Source organism: Brassica napus, chromosome C6 (assembly GCF_020379485.1).
Source record: "Brassica napus cultivar Da-Ae chromosome C6, Da-Ae, whole genome shotgun sequence".
Taxonomy (NCBI): Eukaryota; Viridiplantae; Streptophyta; class Magnoliopsida; order Brassicales; family Brassicaceae; genus Brassica; species Brassica napus.
This window is the reverse complement of record NC_063449.1, coordinates 36,537,987-36,560,831: the sequence shown is the minus strand read 5'-3', so window position 1 is coordinate 36,560,831 and position 22,845 is coordinate 36,537,987. Positions and strand designations below refer to the sequence as shown.

General features: G+C 34.7%; 3 protein-coding genes across 3 annotated transcripts; 2 read left to right on the top strand and 1 right to left on the bottom strand.

Annotated features, from left to right (window-relative positions):
* The first annotated feature begins 170 nt into the window (after positions 1-170).
* Positions 171-2,039, top strand: LOC106449850 (thioredoxin H8). Its single transcript, XM_013891530.3, has 3 exons — positions 171-464; positions 642-764; positions 882-2,039. The coding sequence occupies exons 1-3, from the start codon at positions 303-305 to the stop codon at positions 1,017-1,019; spliced, it is 423 nt and encodes a 140-aa protein (XP_013746984.1). The 5' UTR covers positions 171-302; the 3' UTR covers positions 1,020-2,039.
* Positions 2,040-13,977: 11,938 nt separating this feature from the next.
* Positions 13,978-15,673, bottom strand: LOC106446514. Its single transcript, XM_022704631.2, has 2 exons — positions 14,784-15,673; positions 13,978-14,498 (listed from the first exon to the last, which is right to left on the bottom strand). The coding sequence occupies exons 1-2, from the start codon at positions 15,384-15,386 to the stop codon at positions 14,217-14,219; spliced, it is 885 nt and encodes a 294-aa protein (XP_022560352.2). The 5' UTR covers positions 15,387-15,673; the 3' UTR covers positions 13,978-14,216.
* A 4,416-nt stretch (positions 15,674-20,089) lies between these two features.
* Positions 20,090-22,490, top strand: LOC106446513 (LEAF RUST 10 DISEASE-RESISTANCE LOCUS RECEPTOR-LIKE PROTEIN KINASE-like 1.5). Its single transcript, XM_013888268.3, has one exon. The coding sequence runs from the start codon at positions 20,301-20,303 to the stop codon at positions 22,167-22,169; it is 1,869 nt and encodes a 622-aa protein (XP_013743722.2). The 5' UTR covers positions 20,090-20,300; the 3' UTR covers positions 22,170-22,490.
* The last annotated feature ends 355 nt before the right edge of the window (positions 22,491-22,845 follow it).

Genomic DNA, 22,845 nt, shown 5'->3' with positions numbered 1-22,845 from the left:
TTAGTTACCAATTTGGGGTCTTCAAGAACTCATTTCAGGCAATTTGATCTTAAATTGGGAGTTAATTATAAATAAATAAAAAACTGTTTGCTTACTTCATGGAATATTTTTGGGCGACCTATAACAACTTAAGAGCCAACAAAATTGTACTGTGAAATTTGGTGATCTCTTACGACCACTAGGGCCCACAACAAGAATATCTGAGGTTATAAAAGCCAACTCTTTCTCACATCAACTCAAAGTAGGAGAGCAATTCCACTTACAAATTATTTGCTACTTTCTGTAAGAGATAGAGCAAGACAATGGGTGCTAATACTTCTTCGCCAAAAGATAGACTTTCGCTGAGCGACCTCCGTGCCAGGAAGTCACAGACACCTTACAAAGTCAGTCCCTTTATCGTGGAAATGAAAAAAGAGAATCAGTGGAAATTTCAGTTAAATGCTCTCAAAGACACAAACAAGCTGGTAACATATTACTTAATGCGCTTTCTAATTAATCTAAATTATAGCCACTTTTTCTTGTGACTGAGGATCTTGATAAGATTCAAGACACTTCTACCTGTTGAACCAGTGCAACTGATCATTTTATTGGGTTTAGTTTGAGCATATCATAATGCATATCCAATTCGCATGTTCATACAGCTGGTGATCGAGTTCACGGCCAAATGGTGTGGACCATGTAAATTCCTTGAGCCGAAGCTTGAAGATTTAGCGGCTAAGTACACCGATGTTGAGTTTGTGAAAATTGATGTTGATGTGATAATGGTAATACTTATCAACTGTCTTTGCTTATCTCTTTCTCAAAGTCTAAAGAATATAACAAAAATATTTCAACAAAAATATTTTGCTTTGAGTTATAAATAACGTTTGATTGACATACAGAGTGTGTGGAAGGAGTACAACCTTTATACTTTTCCTGCGGTTATATTCATGAAGAGAGGACAAGAAGTAGACAGAGTTGTTGGTCTGAAGCTTGATGAGATAGAGCAAAAGCTCCACAAATACGCATATTCCTTTTGAAATATATGAAGCTTTTACTTGAATGCCAAACAAAGCTCTTCATGATTACCTTATGCCAAGAATAGTCTAGTGCTATGTATAACTAAATTTTTAAACCAAGATTCAGCAAAATAAAACCTAATTTGTGTGATGTAAAGGAATTGGAAATTGGATTTGCATGTACCCGCCTCGTGTAAAAATTTTATGACTAATTTGTATTACAGAATAATAAATATATCAGTATTAAAAAATTATATACTAATGGAATTAAACAGTTGACTTTTTGATGGAACTGAAATGACTTGATTAACTAAAATATGAGATTTATTTGTGTCGGACTGAAAGTTAAATTTTAAAATGGCTTGTGTTTGTGAGTTGAAGATTTTTTTAGCATAAACTTGAAAGTTGTGATTGTTTTGTCGATTTTCCCAAAGTACTTCATGTTATATATTTTCTAGTTTAGTATTTTTGGACAATGTTTGTTTAAGGATTATTATCGCCTTTTGAGTCTTTGACGACACTGCAGGATATTGTTTCTATCAGCTTTAGTCTTCAATAATGATGAAAAAATTGTGATGTTATTTTCATCCACTCCTATACTTAATTCGTTCGGTCTCTGTGACGCCATTTTGTATTATCGGAATTGCAACATCATATTTGACTAATAATCATCTTCTACATGCAGAATGGGGACGTTCCTCTGACGATTCATCGGAAATGGAATTTTTTTTTGCTTTGATAATGATTGGGTAAACAAGTTAGTTAGCAAAAACACACTAGTGGAGGCGCAATTTTGTTTTTCAAAAGGAAAATGGAATAATAGAAGAGTTCGTGAAGACCTTGCGCAATTATGCTTGAGCATTTTTAAAGTTTTTAATGATTGATAAACAAATCTTATAATAACAACATCATTCCTTGATGGCCAATGTTCACATATAAAAAAGGCTAAACTTGAAGAGTCGTATACAAAATAAACTTTAACCCAAATATTAGTTATTCTTGCATTTTCAGTTTGAATTTTTTTTATTTTGTTAACTTAGTTAAAAAAACTTCTATTTGATTAGATTATAGAATTTTATGCATCTCCAATGTCATAGATTTCTATTTTTGTGAATTCAGTCATAAAGTGTTTATCGATATACTATTCAAATGTGGTTGTGTACACGATACATTATGTAAACAATAAATATCAACTATGTTATGACTTAAATAAGATTTTATATATATATATATATATATATATATATATATATATATATATATAAGTTTTAGCGTTAAATTTGGATTTTCAATTAGTTTTTATAGAATTTTTATAATCAATTTCGTAAAATAAGGTTACTATATTCAAATTATTATCAATTTTAGTTTTATTTACTGTTTGCTGAATTTTTGACCAAAATTATGTATATATAACCAATTTGATATTAGTTCAGAAAATATCTTTTAATTACTTTATTATAATATAGATTTTAATAAATTAATATTTTATTTTTCGATTACGTATATTTTGTAAACAATATATCTCTTTCCAGCTTTAAAACGGAAAATTTTCATGTTTACCATTTTTATGGTACCATTATTCATGTTTACCACCATTAAATAGACATTTTCAAAAATACATTATTAAGCAAAAGACTCTTATACCTTTGTTCTCTAAATATATATAATAAATTATTATGGAGAATTATCATGTTTACCACTTTCTTAGTACCATTATTCATGTTTACCACCACTAAAAATACTTTTTCAAAAATATTTTCTTCATTAAGTGGCAAAAGACTCTTATACATTTGTTATATATATAATAAATAAATATTTAAATAATAAAATAATAAAATTATTTTATGGTCTTGAATTATAATTTTTTATAAATTTTTTTTAGATTTTTTTTGGGGAAATTTTACTTTTACACTTTCTTTGGTATCACTTTTCTTATATGCATTCAGAAGGATGACATTTTCAGAAATACTTAAATCATCAATAGACAAAAGACGAAAATAACCCTCTCACAATTCTAATCGAGCGACGGCGACGAGATCGAGCGACGGCGACGCGATCGAGCGACGGCGACGCGATCGAGCGACGGCGACGCGATCGAGCGACGGCGACGCGATCGAGCGACGGCGACGCGATCGAGCGACGGCGACGCGATCGAGCGACGGCGACTCGATCGAGCGACGCGATCGAGCGACGGCGACGCGATCGAGTGATGGCGACGCGATCGAGTGTATTCTCTCTCACAAAGCAGACGAGATCCAGACTCGAAACCTCAAAATGTCGAATCCTCAGCAGGAATCACAAGTTGTAAGTAATTTTCTCGGATTTTGTTATTTCAATCTAAGAGAAAGAGTTACTTATTAATAGTCGAATCTAAGAGAAATAGTTTCGATAGTGAACATCGATTTTTTGAAAATTTATAACCCTTCGTAAATCTAGGTTTCAAGTAATTTTATGATTTTATTACGAATACCACATAGGGTTGATTTTGACTTGATCTTTGAATAGATGCATATAAAAGAAAAGAGTTTCTGATAGTGAACATTGCATTAAGAAATTACAACCCTTTATAAATTTGGGTTTCAGTTACAGTCAATTTAAAAAAATTCCGATGCGACGATGACGATGATCCTCCTCTACTGTAAAATTGATTAGTGGTGGAGTTTATTTGCGACATTACGAAGAATGGCTATAAGTTGAAGCTATAGATTCTCTTCTTCTACAAACAATGATCAACGTCAGAGACGTTGTTTCGTATTATCATTATTTCCAAAGGGTGGACATAATATAAGATGATTCCATGATTTAGAGAAGTGTGCATAACTATTGTGTTGTATGACATTGCTGGAAAAACATGAATACACAAGAAATGATTTACAACTCTAATTCATAGCATTAAATTGAGAAAGATTGGATAACTATAGTTTATATGTAATGATATCACCGAAATTTGTGTTGATAGATTGGATCGAAGAGCGAAAAACTAAGCATGTTCCTAGAGCTTTTCTAAAAGAGCTAAATGATATGTCTCTGGAACTGTCCTAGAAGAGTTTAACACTAAGGTAACAAAGCTCAAATTTTTCTTTTTACTGTGAGCACTTCTTTGCACTCACCAATAGATTTTTTATTTGTTTCTCATCAGAGCATTCTAGAGAAGTAGTTATCAAGAGCTAGCTTCCCTAATGCAAGCTGCACCTGTTTTATCCATTTCTCCATCCTCAATCCATTCCTCCTTCGAGTGTTTAATATTCAACAAAACCAAAATGCTCATCACATATGCCAAGAAATACACCATTTAGTCGGATCCATCTTTCAATCTATTTATGTATTCTTCGATGGATCAATTGTGTTTGCAAGAAGAAAGTATCTACAATGATTAATAAAGCTATTCATGTTTGTTTATAATGGTTAATAAAATCAATCATATAATTATATAAAACAGTTTTGTATAAAAACCATTTATAATAGTTTATAAAACTTTTTATGAACCATTAATATTTATAAATTTTTATAGTTATCTCAAAAGTTTAATAAACACTTAAAATATTTATAAAACTATTTATAACGGTTTATAAAATCATTTATAAGAATTTATAAATCATTCATAAGAGTTTATAAATCTATTTATATGGAATTATAAAAAAATTATAAGAGTTTGATAATCTTCATAACACAATTTATAAGATGTAATAAATCATTTAGAATAATTTACAAATCCTTACAAAAATTTATAAGTAAATCTTTATAAAACTATTTATAAGTATTTATAATTTCTTATAAATCTTTGTAAATCATTATAATTATTTATGAATCATTAATAAGAAATAAAAAAAAATATTTATAATGATTTATATAAAACCATTTACAAGATATTATGTATCATTAATAGGTATTAATAATTGTCTTATAAGGGTTTGTAAAATATTAATAAGAGTTTATAAAATCGGTTGTAAGAGTTTATAATCTTTATAAATAAATTTATGAGTTTGTAAATATATTCATAAGGGTTTATAAATAAATGTATAAGGGTATATAAATAAATTTATAAGGGATTTTAAATATATCTATAAGAGTTTAGAAATTCTCATAAATTCATTTATACGAGAAAATAAAATCGCTAATATATAAGAGTTTATAAGTCAATGTTTAAGTATTTTTTGTTTACTAATTGATAAGGGTGGGTTTATGAATATTGATAGGGTGAATATCCAGTGTACTTAATGCTGGACAGAATGAGTATAAGGAACTCAAAAATGATTTATAAACGTTTATAAACTGATTTATAATGGCTGACTACAAGTTAATTTTTCTAAAGTCCCTCAAATAGACAATCAACACAAAAATGCTTTGCAAAACATATACTTTTGCATCATTGGATGATGAGAAAAACTCTGTGAAAATTTTAATGCACTCAAACACAATCTTTTGTAAAACCATAAGACAAAATAACTATAATTCAAGTATCACTGTTATATTTTAAAATATCAACATGTAAGCACTTTATATTTTATCTGCCTTGAGTGCAAGCCAATATGAGCACCAACCAGCTTGAAATACCATTTACGAGTGCAAATATAGACTTCTTAAGAGCATCTAAAAGGATATATACACTGCAATCACCAAGAAAAATATTATGGTTCATGAAACCTCTCAAGAAGAATAATTCACGTACAAAAGAAGCAAAAAAAAAAAAAATAGTGTCATGAATTATATGGTATACACTATCAAAGGTTTATTTTGATTGTCCACATAGCTTCGATGGTGTTTCCTCAATGCATTTCTAGTGTTCTTCGACTCATATACGGTTCCGGTTCCAAAGCATCATATTCACACACTGTTTTAGAATATATAAAAATATGCTCTTTGGCATATCACCAAAGGTCCTAAGATCATGTTAAATGCAACTGTAAGAGTAAATATACACAGATCTAGTCGCAGTTAACCATGAAACTACAAGATATTCACCAAATTAACAAACTTTCCCCATTTCTTCTTATTAAGGAACATCTATGGATAAAGTGAAGCAAGAGACACATACAAAACTAAGCATTCATCAGCAACCCAAAGATAAAAGCATCTCGCACTGAAACAACTACCAAACAAGCGGATATGTCTCATTTAGACTTACAAGTGGATAAAGAAGGGTTCTTTAGACCATAGTAAGATTCAACCTTTGAACCACCTCGTGATCCAAGAGAGTGTCTTTCAGAATTCTTTTGATTACTCTAAGCAGAAACCAAAAACGAAATCCAAAAGCTTGAGTGATTGTTTTTGCGGGATTTTGGTATAGATTCGAAAACTAAGTTGAATCGAGAAAGTAAGAAGGAGATTGAAACAGTGGAAGTGGAGCTTCCACGGAATTAATAAACACAATCGAGAAAACTTAATGGTCGTGGTTAGCCGTCTTCATTCATAAACACTATGTTCTTCATCGATAAATTTATAAGGTTTTATAAATTTTAGATTTGAAAACTTCATGAGAAAAACTTTGTCTCCCTTCCCAAAAACTGATCGATTTTGAAAAATCAAAGATGAAACTACAGAAAGAGACGAAAATCACCAACTATTATCCTCTCAGCTTTGTTATGCGTTCGTGGTGAGAGATCGTCATGTTCTGTTCGTTTGAGTTTGTAGTCTTCGCCAAATCTCATCGGACGTCAGCGTCGCCGGAGAAATTGTTGGAGTCGTCGAATCTCGCAGGAAAAATCATCAGATTCATCGAATCTCGCCGGAGAAATCGCCGAAGTCGTCAAATCTCGTCGTTCAATTTGGGAACTCTTTAAATCGTGGGAGAAAGACAATAGGTTTATGTTTGATTAGTTAAGGGTACAATGGTACTTCACCTATTAAAATTTTAGTGGTAAAGTTGGTTAAGGTATAGATGAAATGTAGTATTAGGAAAGTAGTATTTGTGACAAATTCCCATTTTTTTCTTCTAATTTTCTTTTTGAAAATCGAAATTATTTTTCAAACTATTTAAGAAATATATATATTTTTAACTATTTATTTATATATTTATTAAAATCCTAAATTTCACATTCCAAAAGCTCTACCTCACCACTCAACTCCAAACTCTAACTAAAGATTGGTTAATCCTAGGGTTATAAATGTCTTTTACCCTTCATTAAAATTGATGGTAAAAATGGTTAGTGTAAATATTAAAAGTTGTACTAGAAATGTTGTATTTTTGGCAATTTCTCTTTCTTTATATATTTATTAGAATCCTAAATTTCATATTCCAAAAACTTTTCTCCATCCATCAATTCTAAACCCTAAGTCTAGATTACTTAACTCTAGGGTTTTAAATGTCTTTTACTTTTCATTAAAAGTGAGGTTAAAAGTAATTAGTGTAAACATGAAAAGTATTACTATGAATGTAGTATTTTTGGCAATTTCTCCTCTAAAATTGTATAGAGATATTTTTGTTTTCTGTTTTTAATATTTATTATTTCATTATTTATAAAGTATTATTTTATGTATTATTGTTTTTAGTTATGATTCATTTTCAGTTATCTTTTTTTTTCCTTAATTTTTTAATATTATTTTCTATTGTAATGAGATTAATTATCCATGTTATTTTGAATATAATGATTAACTAATTAAAAACAAAATAAATGCATTTAAAACTCATTTTATGTAATATTTGTATATTTATGATATTATTAACTGCAATTTAAATTTTATAAGTTTATGCTATAATAGTTTTAGAAATTATAAATTTAAATTAAGCAAAAAAAATTCTATCATGTTTGTTAGAGTTCTAGAAAAACGAATCCAAAACACTTTCAAAATTGAGCCGAGAATCTATTATAGTGATATTAATATGTTGTGTCTGCCTCCGTGCCATGAATATTCCAACATTCAGTTAACCTAAATTGATTTCCGTTTTAATAGCCATTCAACAAATTTACGTGTATGCTTTAAACCAAAATAATCAAAATCTTAGGCTAAGAACGGAATCATAATCTGGAGATTTGGAATTCTTATTTAACAATTTGCAGTAAAAAGAGTCAAATACTTCTGACGCGTCCCTTTTCCCTGTACGAGAACATAAAAGTAAGTCGCACTTGAGAACAAAATAAATGTTTTATGCAAAAAATAATTCGCTAACCCTTGAGCTGTTGTGGAATCTTCTCAGTTTTTTTTGCACGTCAGTTAACTTTCTCGACATATTTTACTGCGTTAGTTTTTTTTTTTTTTTTTAATAACCGTGGTGTGATCTCAAAAATTTTCTATGTCTAATGACTAATCGCCACGAGGTCTGCAAGATCCGTCATCAAACTTTTTCCAACATATTATATAATTCCAATATATTCATTGCGAGTTTTTGGAAAAAAAAAAACTACGGGTCTGACACGTCCGGAAACACCTCGTTCGGGTACATCTTCTTCATCCTCTCCATCATTTGCTGGCAAAGGGGAGTCATGAAAATGGCTGGAATCCCGAGACTGGCTCCCCGTACCACCACGACCACGAAGCTGTCGAGGCCGGGTCTGATCATCATGAGACCTGTAAATTAAAAAAATATATATTTAATAAATACAGAAATATACAAATTAATTTTTTTAAAAAGAAAAAATCCCAAATAATTTAACCACAAAAAAATATTTATAGATATTAAAAATATTTAATAAATATATAAAAATAGTTCTAATAAACAAAAAATAGTTTTAATAAATAAAAAATAGTTTAATAATTACAAAAAATAGTTTTAATAATATATATATATATATTAAAAATATTTTTAAATCCCAAATAATAGTTTTTAATCACAAAAAAGTTTTATAGATATTAAAAATGTTTTGTAAAATCCAAAAAATTGAATTTATATACAAAAAAGATTTTGTAAAATCCAAAAAATCGAATTTATATAGAAAAATCGTTTTGTAAAATACAAAAATCGATTTTATATACAAAAATCGATTTTATAAATACAAAAAAAATAAAAAAATTATAAAAAAATTCTAAATCAATTCAACAAAACAAATTATTCAACCAAATCACAATTCTAAACCTATTATACAACCAAATCACAATCCTAACCAATCACCCTAACAAAAATCTATCAAAACTACACAAAAACCTAACTAATAGAACCTAAGAGAGTGGGATAGGGTCCTTACATGATTTTTGTAAGAGAAGGGGGAGATCGCCGGAGATATCGTCGGATTTCAGGGGGAAATCGCCGGAGAGAAGAGAGAAGTCGCGCAAAGGAAGAAGAGAGAAATGGGGAAGAAGAAGGGGCTCATGGTTAAAAAACCTAGGGTCCGACGGACATTATCCGTCGGAATTCCGTCGGAATTCTAATTTCAATTTTTGCGAAATATTTGCCCGGTAAAATGAAAATATTTCGAGGCAATTCCGACGGATAGTAAAATATCCGTCGGAATTTCCTCGGAATATTCCGAGGAAATACCGAGGAACTAGTGTTTGGGGTTTCAAAACATCAATTTTTTTTGCCGTATTTCATTTCTTATATAATTGTAATGCATACCATTGAGGATTCTTTGTATAGATGAGCATAAACAATGAAATAACAAATTTCAAAACTAATTGAAAGTATTCCCTTTACCGTTCATTAAAAGGTATAAGTGTTTCTTTTATGTTGTGGGATTTCGTTCATACAATCGGAAAAGTGTTAATTATACGGTAAGAAACAAATTTTTGACTTCATAATGAACGTAAGACACTTAATAAGGGTTATATAGGTGTTATTCAAACCGCAAAACGTTGTTTTCGGTTTAAAAACCCTATTTCCTCGGAATTTCCTCGGATTATTCCAAGGGAATTCCGAGGAAACCCTCTTCTTCCTCGGAATTCCGAGGAAACTCTCTTCTTCCTCGGAATTCCGTCAGAATATTCCGAGGAAATTCCGAGGAACTAGTGTTTGGGGTTTCAATACGTCAATTTTTTTTTATAAACGGATCGATCGATGTATATATATCCAAAAACGCATTGATCGATCACTAAGATGGACCAAAGCGTAACAATGTGATCGATCGATTAGATTATCCCATCGATCGATCGAGAATCTCAAGCGTTCCTCGGAATGTCCTCGGAAAATCTCGTAAGTTTTTTTATAAACGGATCGATCGATGTATATATATCCAAAAACGCATCGATCGATCACTAAGATGGACCAAAGCGTAACAATGTGATCGATCGATTAGATTATCCCATCGATCGATCGAGAATCTCAAGTGTTCCTCGGAATGTCCTCGGAAAATCTTGTAAGTTTTTTTATAAACGGATCGATCGATGGATATATGTCCGGAAACGCATCGATCGATGGCTAGTTCGTCGGAATTTCCTCGGAATTTTGTAAAATCCCCCAACGGCTATAATATTTCCTCGGAATTCATCGGTTTTTTCCGAGGAACACATTTTTCCTCGGAATTTCTTCGGAATATTCCGACGGATTGATATTTCCTCGGAATTCCGTCGGTATATTCCGAGGAAATTCCGAGGAAACTCAATTTTGTGTTTCCTCGGAAATTCCTCGGGATATTCCGAGGATTTCATTTTCCGTCAGAATGTCCGTCAGAATACCGCTGTTTTCTTGTAGTGTATTTTCACAAAAGAAACCGAATTGGTGTATTGATTTTTAATCACCTAATGCACTAAGGGTGCTTATGAGATTGCTAGGAGTGTTGTGGTAGATTTAAGGCTTCCTCTCGTATGTTGCTAAACGATTCCCACATTCGCTTAATGAGATATTTGACAAGGAGAAGATAATTACCGTTATGTGAACCTCCTCTTTTTGGTTTATGCTTTGTTTTTGCTTCTCTTGTTAGTTCGTTAGACTTTTTTAGTTTTTGGAATGAATATTTTGGATGAAAAAAACTAAGTTAGCCTCCAAAAGAGATTAAGATTTCATTTGCGTTCATATGTACACTATCTCAGAAAGATCTGAGACTAAAAGGTGAGAAACTATATATATTTCTTCAGACTCGATTGATATTTGGAATTGGTTCCAACTTCTGTTGTAGTTTATACCCTTTGGAGAAATGTAAGAATTGCTCAGACACTTGCGCCAAACCAATCCTTATTTAGCCTCCAGGATTCGTTTCCAATGCGCATTAGTTTGAGAAGTGATTTCTAAAATATATGTCGATAGTATTCACAATGTGTCAGTTCTCGAGTCATAACTTCTCATCATATATCTCTCTAATATCGTTGTCCCAAACTTCCTGATATATTGTCTAGTTTAGTATTTTCTAGACAGTTTGTTTATCACCTGTGAGTCTATAACTAAACTATAGGATATTGTTTACATTACCTAATTTTGTTCTTAAATGACATCTGACAACAATGACATCATATTCGTAGGAAATACATTCTCTGTTGAGACACGATGGAAGGTACATTGTTATTTGAATTTCGCCCACTCCTATATATATTTAGGTATCTACACGCCCTGTGGTGCCATGCAGATTTTTTTCTGTAACTTAATGCCATGTAGATTCTACAATGGTAATTAGTTTTGTATTATCGGAATCGACCGAACTATTTGCCTACATTTAACGTAATTGCAACATCATATTTGATTATTAATCATTTTCTGTATAATGGCGACGTTCGTGTGACGGTTCCGGTATCAATGAATATATATGGATCTTGTTAAAATCTATCTTCTCATCGGAATGTAGATTGTTATTTTTGCTTTGGTGGTGATTGTGTAAACAAGTTCTTTATCAGAACCACTTTAGCAAAAGAACAATTTAGTAAATATCAAAAGGAAAAATGAACAAATCTATATTATAATAGATCACTTTTTGCTCGCTCCTCAGCGCGCCACGTCATCGTTTTGTGGGCTCCACTTTTAAAAAGTGTCAAACTCATGGCTCGAACCCGGGTTATTGAGATATAAACACCAACATTTATACCACTAAGCTAACTGATACCTTTGTACATTGATGGCCGAACCTAATATATATTTATGAAGGTCGGAAGCCCTTGCTTCTTCGGCTTCCTCTGAGGGTCGGACCTACAAGTGTGTTATGGTTTCATTTTTAAATGAGATTCATCACGTTATATGAAAAAAGCTTAAGTTTGCAACAATTATGGTTTTCGTATATTGTAAACTGTTGTAGTTTAATATGGGTTATTTTCATCATTGTCTCAAACAAGTCTGAGTTACAGAGTTGCGCCGTGTATATGTTCGTAATCTATTTTTTCACCGGTGAACTCTTCATGTCCCCATCTTAAATCGCTTGATCATAAATGTTCCTGATTTGTAGCCCATCTGTAAACCATATATATATGATTCTCATCTTTGATGAACTCAATCTGCATCTCCACAAAACTCATTGATTCCTCTTAGCTTTAACCATCTTCTAGAAAATGTTTCTCTCTGCCTCTCCAGTTCGTCAAACCGGCGTCCCGGCGTCCGTCACTCAACCTTCGAGTCTCTCCGTCTTGGTCTCAGTAGTCAGAGCATAGCCTCTGGCTTCCTCCGCTTATGGGATTCCCTGAACTTCAAGAAAGACAGGGAGTTTGTGGGAATCACGGTTCTTTTCCTCGATGAAAAGGTAAGTTAATCTTCGATCTATCACACTTATTTAACATAATAGTTTTAATTTATTTCCTGATTCTTTGTTGGATAATACTATTTGCAGATTCCGTGATTCATGGGTTTACTCCCGTCGGACATGCTAATCATTACATGCCATCTTTGAAACCAGATTCCATTGTGAAAGTCGATCATTTTGAGGTTGCTAGGTGCTCCAAGTGATTGCGAACACAAACCTAGAAATTGGTAAACATAGCATATTTGGCAGCTCCAAGCAAGATTACAATCAGGCAAATTCAAGTAGAATGACATACCAACAACTGAAACTGGTAATTAGTCAACAACTTATCTCATATTTTCCTTATCTGAAAAAATCTACTGTGTTTCTGATCTATTTTTTCATCTACGCAACTTTAGCCTCTGTCATGGATAGCTCTCTCCCAAGGATTGCATTGACTATGGTTTCTGGGAAGAAAAAGATCTTGCTCCTGAAAAAAACCGTGACAACCCTGTTGTAAGATTTTAGTTTGTGCAGAACAAAAAACCTTGATTTATTTTCTATTTAGTATAGTGATAGTTGTTGACAATCATTAGTTATTTGCCAATATGTTTTTTATGCGGCATTTCAGAACTCTCCATTTCAAGCGGAACAGCAGATGGAAGCTAATTTTTTTGGAAGCTCCTCGACTTCAAGACAGAATCAGAAGATAGATGTTGGTGGGAGCTTAATCAAGGGAATACTTCAGAGAAGTGAGACGGCCTAGCCAGACTTCATCTATTGTACAGCCTGAGCAAAGAGTGAAACCCACAAAACACGAGAGAAGAAAAAACAAAACACGAAATTAACATATTCAGATCTTCTCTCTTGCATGTCTAACATCTGACGCCGACGAAACTCAACACACACGGCAGACGAAGCTGATGCAAGTAAACCTCTCATCAATCATGCTTAAAATCAATATACGCTTTTCAATCTCACAAACTAAAAAACTATTTTACCTACATGAATCGGAAAATTAGTGCCCACATTCCCGACATAAAGAAAAAAAGGAGTTGAAGTTCTAACAGTTTTTTCAGTATTAGACTAAACCACAGATTCAAGGCCCAGTTATTTTGAAACCCTAACATTTTAAATCCAAATTTATTATCTTTTTCCATGCACTATTTGATTTATGTACAAACAACTACCTAAGTAAACACTAACAAGTTCCATCACCCTCAACTTTGAACATATAAGATATAAAAATATCAACATATGACTTCGTCGTTCATTCTTATATCAAACTCATCAACCTATGTAATATCCAAAGTCTCATCAATCACATTATAGACAAAAAACAATAAAATTCCGTAAACAAAACTATACAATACACCTATAATGTAGCCGACTCCGCGCTCACTATGCACATAGTTAGTAGAAGAGTTGGTGAAAACTTGCGCAATTATGTTTGAGCACTTTAAAGTCTTTAATGATTGATAAGAAGTCTTATAATAACATCATTGCATGATAGCGGATGTTCCCATTTAAAATGGCTAAACTTAAGTGATTCTTTACAAAATAACAAAAAAATGAATGATTAGCACCCACAATAATGATCTATCCGCATACTCTTATCTAATAGAAACCGAGAACCAATTGTTTACCTTTTGGTCAACACCATACCTCTGAATACTTCGACCAATATTGCATAACACACATAGCACACCATTTAAGAAGTATTTGACGGTACTAGAACGACATGCATTTTTCCACTATTTGGCGGAAGCTGCAAACGAAGAGGAAACAGCTTGCCGTTTAAAGGATTGCGTGTACACACGACAACATCATCCATGCTAGTCTCTTCCCTCAGCACCTGCGTCAACTGCTCCACGCTGTTTCCTTTGAAAGTTACAGCGTATCCAACGGCTGACTCATCCTCCACGTGACCTTCTTCGTCTGCGATGTGGTAATATATGATCCTTCCTTCAGATTTCGGTGGCGACTCAGTCAACTAGTCAATAAAAAATCAAGAAAATGTTAAGACGACAATCTTGAAATTCCACAGAGGTTTCTGTCAACTTTGATCGCGGTAAAAAAAAGTTCAACACAAGAAAACTTCTAAAAAATTTCAGCCTAATACATATTTTCGATTTTTTAAAAATAATCTGTAACATCATAATCTGTAATAAATCTGCTTTTAAAAAATAATAATCTGTAACATCATAATTTCAGCCTAATACATAAATCTGATTTTTTTTAAAAACCTGTAATAAATCTGCTTTTAAAAAATACCAACATTTTCCTCGGATGTGTCTGAAGAACTCCTAGACACCGGAGGACTTGACGGCCTCCTATGTGGCGGGGGACTGGACGGCCTCCTATGTGGCGGGGGACTCGATGGCCTCCTATGTGGCGGAGGAGTTGTTGCCGTTGCCGTAGCCGGAGTAGCCGTTTCAACCAAGATCTCAACGATATCAACATCCCACAAGAACGAGTCCGAACTATGAGGAGAGTCATGAGTGACTGAGTTACGCCACGGAGGAAGTCCACCATTGGCTCGGAGAAGGTTACCGTGTCTAGTCTTGAGCTTAATTTTGGATCCTTCTCTCACCGGCTCCCACTCGACGGACGCGTTAAGCCGACTCGGTTTCGACAGGACCACTTTAAGTCCCGTGGCACCGAGCAAGAACCGCTCGTTAGAAGCGGTGAGATAATTACCGTAGCAACTCCTTAAGCGGATCACTTCAAAGGAACCACGAACTGGTTCGACGGTCCATCGAGCTCTCTTGTCGGAACCATTTCTGTCTTGAGTCACCGTCTCTTCGTCCTCGTCCGCCGTTAGATACTTCTCATGGACGTTACGCATCCTAACGGCTTTAGCTTTGTGGAAAAAATCCATTTTCTTGATACTAGCTAACTATGTTATTACTAAGATTTGATTCACAAGCGAATCGTGATGTAAATGTAATGTTTGATGTGTATTTATTATTCGAGACCAAGTCCAAAGCGGCACGCGGTGACGTGGGACCTTTTTCAATCGTTTATTTTGAATTAATTGAATAATGAATAGTCCTGTGATGAAACGATTTTTAGCCACTAGGCATAGAAAGGTCGTGCATATTGACGTGTTTCACTATATCTGTTATTTCCACGTCAGCATATATATATATATAAGTAGTTATTATCCTTTTACGTATGCTTCCCCGTTACAGCTTGTTAACCAAGGGAACAGTATTTATCAAAAGTATCCTATGATGAAAATCAATCTATTTTGTTTCTGTGATGAAAATTGAATATTCCTGCGATTAAGTTGAATCTAGTTTTCGTCACTGCATAGAAGATGATTAACCCATAGTTCTTATAATGAGGTTCTTAACGAAAGTTAAGAAACTGTTTCTTAACTTTTAACTAAAAAACTAAGAACTGGTTCTTAAATAAGAACTTTAAGAACCGGTTCTTAAATAAGAACTTTAAGAACCAGTTCTTAATTTTTATCTTAATTTTTTTAGTTAAAAATTAAGAAACAGTTTATTAACTTCCGTTAAGAATCTCACTCTAAGAATTTCGGGTTAATCATAGTCTTACAAGACTGCTAATTTTATAATGTGTCAAGACTGGTAATTTTATAATGTGTAAACTCGCTGGAAATTGTAATCTATTCGTGTAATATATATATATATATATATATATATATATATATATTAATATTCGTTTATAGTATATCACAGCTGTATTAAATTCCAATATAGGCAAAAACAATAATCAAAAATTTATAAATGATAGATATGGGTGGGATCCATGGATATATGAGGGAGAAAACAATGTATAATTATTTCCTGTAAGAAACACCAAGATTGAGGTTGACGAGTGTGGGACTCTCTTTAAGGCGTAACTCATAAGGGATGACAAAGAGATCATAAGCGACAGCAACTTATTTACATTTTTCTCGTGTCTGTGATACGTTACTCTTATTATTTACGTATATGGTCGTTGTCATGGACCGGACAAACTAGATTCGTGCCAAATCCGCTTTAAGTCATCTGTTTTGGTTTTGGTTTGAATTTAAAAATGATCTTAGTTTTGGTCCGGTGATCAAGAATCGGTGCGAAATTAACCAAGAAAATACAAAGGAAATCGAATCGGATATTTCAAATTTGTTCGCCTCAGTGTATATATACGAAGACAAATCAACATGCTATGCAAATTCATAACCAACTTAAAATAAATGAACCAAAATCTACACCTACTCATTCCAACAGTGATTGGATCAGCGTGTATTAATCCGCTAGTACTTGATAGCTAATCTACTTTGAGTTCAAGTTAATCATAGAGATTGTGAAGGGAAGTACATTAGTAGATCATAGAGATTGTGAAGGGAAGAACATTATCTGAATCCATCAATGACCGAATAGGAATCTATATGAGATTTTTTTTTTTTTGATAACTCAAAAGTAAACTCAGGCCCAAACAGACCCAGACTATTTTTTAGAGGCCGTGTGACCCACGGGTAGGCTCACGCGACTTTCAAAATAGGCCGAAAGCAAGTGTTTATACACATGTGGAGTGTCCAGAGACATTTATGCAGTAGTTTCCTCATGCAGTAGTTTCCTCAAGCAGCGTTCGAACTCGCAACCTGGGTGGAAGATCTCCTTTCCACTGAGCCATGATGTTTCGGACATCTATATGAGATTCTTCTAAAAATATTACCCAGGAAACATATCAGAACAAGATTTCTTATATGCCCAGAAATATGCTGATCTTCACGACAGTTATTGCCGTGTTGGAGCCACCCGCTGCAACTTTGTTTCGCAAAATATATTTTGAAAATAAAAATAAATGATACTTATCTAAGATTTCAAGTACATTATCTTGTTGAAGTATCAATATCTTAGAAGAAAAGAAAAAGAAAATCTAAGATTTCAAGTAGCCCCTATTTTTTAAAAGAAAAATATCTACTCACAAGCGAAGACCATCCCGATCAAACCATTACCAACTAAAGCCAACTTCACAAACAAAGAAGTGGTAACCAATCAAAAAATATTCAAGACAAAGATCAAGTCTAAAATCTCTCACTCAAACACATCTTCTTCTTTTTTTTTTTTGATCAATCTCTCATACACATCTTTAAGCCAAAAAAGGAGCTATTAAACTTGGAAATGCCACTAGGCTCGGGCCATTATATTGCGGTTTCAAGTGTTTTTTGAGCTTAATGAACTCAAGTAGCCCAATGGATCGAATAAAACCTATAATAGCTAAGTATGGCCACGGGTCTAGATACAGGCCCAATAGTACGATTCTCCTAACGACGCGATTTTGAAGTTTAAAAAGTTTTTTTTTTGCTAAATAGTTTCAATTTCAAATAGTTCATGATTGAGTTAGAGAAATTTAATCAGACAAACATTATTAAAGAGAGAGACCCGAAAAAGGTCAGCTTTATTTGATCCCATCGCATTAATTACTCCTTTTGATATGAATCATGTCATGAATGGGTAACGCTCCAAATCAACGGATGTATCATTGCGCCTTACATTTTTGCTGCGATCCTTTATTGTTTGGAGGACAAAATAAAGATGTGAACAAAGTAGCCACTGTTTTTTCATTTATGTATCAGGCAGGACCCGACCCAGCAAATAGTTCAAAATAAAGATGTGAACAAAATACACCTTCTACTTCATTATCGTAAAAATAAATAAATAAAAAGCTTCCACTATCCTACGAACTAAATTTCAAGAATTTTTTACAATCTAAAAAACTTTTATCACATTCCAATTACACTACAAGATATTTAGAGCATCATTATCCCTAAAACCTATTAAGGGTTTTTTTTAAAAAAATTTTGTCTGACTAAAAAAAAAGAAAAAAAAAAGGAACCAATCGCGGACAGCCACGTGTCAGTGGAGTCCGCAAACAGTGTAAGAAACAGACGAACTGCGTCCCTTATTTCACAACTTTTGAAACCGATTATTGCCATTTTATGAGACCCACGCCATTGCAACAGTGCGAGAAACCCCTTTATCACCACCCCCCCCCCCCCCCCCCCCCGATAATCATGGCCTTATCACTGAAACACATTTTCCTTTGTCAAAAAGACTCTTATGACCTTAAACTAAAGAAAATCTCTCTCCTCTTCTTATTTTATTTTTTTCTACTTTATGTTTTCATTTACTTTTATCTCAAGTTCTAAAATATATTAAACAAAAATAATTGTCATAATAAACTTTATATAAAATTCTCTATTTTGTAAGATCTATTTTCATATATATATTATGAAAATATTAATATGTAAATAAAACTAAATGTAAACGTGGACACCAAAACATGGATAACAGAATTATAAATTAGTTATAAATTAATTATAAACTAGTTGTGGACATGGACAATATTCCTTCGATTCCATTCATCATCTCGGGTTCTAAATTCAACTGTAATCAAATTTGCATCCATCCATATTATGACGAAGCGCAGATCTCTTAGATCGAAAATCTCTGACATGCAAGATCTATTACTCCCTGACATAAGGTAAAAGATTCTTCGATTTTTCTCTCCGCTCATACTCACAATATCATCTCTTTCTCATCTTGATTAAAGTTTAATTACAGATAATTTATTAATTGGGCTGAAGAAGTCAAGTGCTCGTGTTGGAGACGACGAAGCCACTGCTTCACTCTTGTTGGTGGTGGTATTAAATCTAAGGAGAAATTCATTCAAATTGTTGGTTAGTGAGATTTTTAGTAAAACGAGAACTTCAATATTATCTTTTATAATGAATCTCATGAGGTCCATACGGGAGAGAAGAATAAAAAATAGAGGCATTTCTATGCAAATCAATGGTATCCCTTAGAAGTTCTTGGGAGTGACAACCAATTGTATCAAAAACATATGTATTGGCTTTGTATCAGTCCACAACTTGTCGTATCAAAACAAAGAAGTTAGATATAGAAAAAATCTTCTTTTTTTTTGGTGAGGGTTTTGATAACAGAATCCGTGTCCATGTTTTGTGGTATAATTTTAGTAACATGAGTCCATATCCACGTATTGTTGTATAGTTTTATATAATCAAAATAAATAGTTTGTCCACATTATCTACTATAAACACATTAACATCGCATGTCCATGTATTACACATCATTCATCCACACATCACCCGTCCACAAATCACCCATCCACAAATTACCCATCCACATATTACCTGAGTGTCCATAAATGTCGTTTCTATTAACGACAAAATTGTCTATAATTTTTCGTTGACCCACATCAAATATGTCACATGTAAAAAATATGTTTACGAGTAATAAAAAGTTAAAAAGTGTCATTTAGTGTAATTAACTCAAATTTCAATTTGTCTACAACGTATGTCGTCCCCTTTTGACCCTTTTTTCTTTTATTTTCGCTTATGTGCTCTCATAGTCCCGTCCCATTTGTTCTTTACGTCTCTCATTCATATACTTTCTAAAAAGGTGCACTTGGCTTAATTTGAACAAAAATGAAAGGAATTTCTAAAATATTTTGAAATCGTTTTTCTTCATTTGGAATTTTAATTAAAGAAAGCTTTTGAAGTATACATTCATGTAAACATTTTGAATTCGACTTCCTGCATAGAAACTAGAAAGAAACGAAAACGTAATTAAAAAAAAAAACAAAATTGCCAAGATGTTCATTTTATATTAAAAGAACATAAAACTAAAAAGTTAAAACTCTTCAGTTTCCGAGTTCCTAAACCTTCACGTGCCTCTTCTTCTCCTTACTTCAACCTCTTCCTCACAACACTGTCCACTTCGAAAACGCCAGTCACCAGATTCAGATCTCTTTCTCTATGTCTCAGTCACCGTCTTCTTCGCGACGGTGCTTTTCTCTACTCATACTCATCCTCATCCTCACCATTGTTAAAACTTACTCATCTTCATGCTCATCTTCTTCTACTTCCTTTCATTGCCCTCCGTTTAACTCCTCTCCACCCTTCCCATTCTCTACCTCTCCGGGATGCGGCCACCCACACTTCCAGATCCAATGCTCCTCTCCACGCGCCACCATCTCAGTCAAAAACCTCACTTTCTCTCTCCTCCATTACTCATCCCTCTCCTCCTCTCTCACCCTCTCTCCACAGTTGGGCTCTAACCAAAACAACTGCTCCTCTCTCCGGTTCTCCTCCTCCCCTAACCGGTTCATCGACTTAACCGGTTCTCCTTTCAGAGTCTCCGACTCCTCTTGCTCCCGTCTCTCTCTCCTCCGTCCTTGCTCTCCTTTGACTCTCCCAAACTGTAGTCGCTGTCCTCAGGACTGCAAAGTAGTAAAGAACCCGGGTCGGATCCTCCACGGATGCGAATCAACCCACGGGTCGTTGTCCGAGCAAGGCTGCCAAGGGGATCTCTTGAGCTTCCTCCAAGACTTCTTCACCAGATTCGGATTTGAAGTGGAATGGGACGAGTCTCAAGACCCGTACTTTGCTAAATGCAGAGACTGTCGGGTCAAGAACGGAGTCTGTGGGTTTAACTCGACCCACCCGAGTCAAGACTTCATCTGTTTCTCGCCTCAAAGAGAGACAACAGTCAACCATGTAGCAGTGTTATGTCTCATCTTCGCTTTAACTTGTCTTCTCCTCGCTATCTCCGTCGCGGTGGCGATCTTCCGATCAAGAAGAGCGAGTTTCCTGTCCTCAGTCAACGAAGAAGACCCCGCAGCTCTCTTCCTCCGCCGCCACCGCTCCGCCGCGCTCCTCCCTCCGGTCTTCACCTTCGAGGAGCTCGAATCCGCCACCAACAAGTTCGACCCCAAGCGCAAGATCGGCGACGGAGGATTCGGCTCGGTTTACCTAGGCCAGCTCGCTGACGGACAGCTCCTCGCCGTGAAGTTCCTCCACCACCACCACGGCGCCACCGCCGCCGACACCGAGCACTGCAAAGCCTTCTCGATGAAGTCTTTCTGCAACGAGATCTTGATCCTCTCCTCCATCAACCACCCGAACCTCGTCAAGCTCCATGGATACTGCTCCGACCCGAGAGGGCTCCTCCTCGTTCACGATTACGTCACCAACGGAACTTTAGCGGATCATCTCCACGGGAGGAAGTCTGCGATGACGTGGCGGATACGGTTAGATATCGCTTTGCAGACGGCTTTAGCTATGGAGTATCTACACTTCTCTATCACTCCACCGGTTGTTCATAGAGACATTACTTCGTCGAACATCTTCGTGGAGAAAGACATGAGAATCAAAGTCGGTGACTTTGGTCTCTCTAGGCTCTTGGTGTTCTCCGAGACGACGGTGAACTCGGCTTCTTCGTCTGATTACGTCTGCACGGGCCCACAAGGTACGCCCGGTTATCTGGATCCGGATTATCACCGGTCTTTCCGGTTAACCGAGAAGAGTGACGTGTATAGTTACGGCGTCGTTTTGATGGAGTTGATGACGGGGATGAAAGCTGTTGACCAGCGTCGTGAGAAGAGAGATATGGCTTTGGCTGAACTGTTTGTTTCCAAGCTACAGATGGGTCTTCTCGATCAGGTGGTTGATCCGTTGATTGCGAGTGACGACGACGACGGTGGTGTTGCGGCGGTTGCTGAGCTGGCGTTCCGGTGTGTTGCGGTTGATAAGGATGATCGTCCGGACGCGAAGGAGATTGTTGGAGAGCTCAGGAGGATTAAGAGCCGTACACGTATTGGTGAAGATGACGTGACGAAATGTTGACTGTTGGATTAGATTGCAACGATGTAATGTAATGAAAGTAAAATGAGTTGACTTGTCCCCACGCGTGTGTCAGTGTTGAAAAGGCAAACCTTCTGACCCAGTTAGAAGGAGACTCACACATGGGTGTGTATGTGTGACGTAATCCTAGTACAACTCACTCGAAGTTTGTAGAATCTCAAGTTTGTATTATGTTTATAGATTTTGTATCTGTGAGAATAGAGATTCGGAAAACAAAAATATTTTGTTGCTTCATGTAACCGTAAGATATCGATATTGGGAAACCAAATTATAAAGGATGCCAAATCGTGTGTTTTCTATCAATTTAATCAACATGGTTCGTAACTCGCAGCAAGTGTGCCAACTAGAGCACCTGATTCTAGAATAATATGGTTTGTTTTAGTATTACAATAAGCATCAAATTACAAAGGAGTTACGGATCTGACAACCCACATAAGAGAACTTACCATGTCTCATTGCATATGGACGCAGGAGTGGGCATCATCTTTTAGAGGCATTCTCCAGACAACCTCCAACCTGTTTTCAGAACATCTTACAAGCATGATTGGACTAAAGTGTATGTTATTCACAGAGTTCTAGGATACACTTTCATCACTTGGCTGGTATTACCAAATCGTCTCTCAACAAGGCCACGGCCTCTATAGTTTTTTTTTTTTTT

Bases quoted from the DNA above. Each gene is read 5' to 3' on its own strand.
- LOC106449850 (XM_013891530.3), top strand. From the start codon at position 303: ATGGGTGCTAATACTTCTTCGCCAAAAGATAGACTTTCGCTGAGCGAC. The intron at 465-641 runs GTAACATATTAC...ATGTTCATACAG, and splicing joins TCAAAGACACAAACAAGCTG to CTGGTGATCGAGTTCACGGC. The intron at 765-881 runs GTAATACTTATC...ATTGACATACAG, and splicing joins TTGATGTTGATGTGATAATG to AGTGTGTGGAAGGAGTACAA.
- LOC106446513 (XM_013888268.3), top strand. From the start codon at position 20,301: ATGTCTCAGTCACCGTCTTCTTCGCGACGGTGCTTTTCTCTACTCATA.
- LOC106446514 (XM_022704631.2), bottom strand. From the start codon at position 15,386: ATGGATTTTTTCCACAAAGCTAAAGCCGTTAGGATGCGTAACGTCCAT. The intron at 14,499-14,783 runs GTTGGTATTTTT...TTTATTGACTAG, and splicing joins CAGACACATCCGAGGAAAAT to TTGACTGAGTCGCCACCGAA.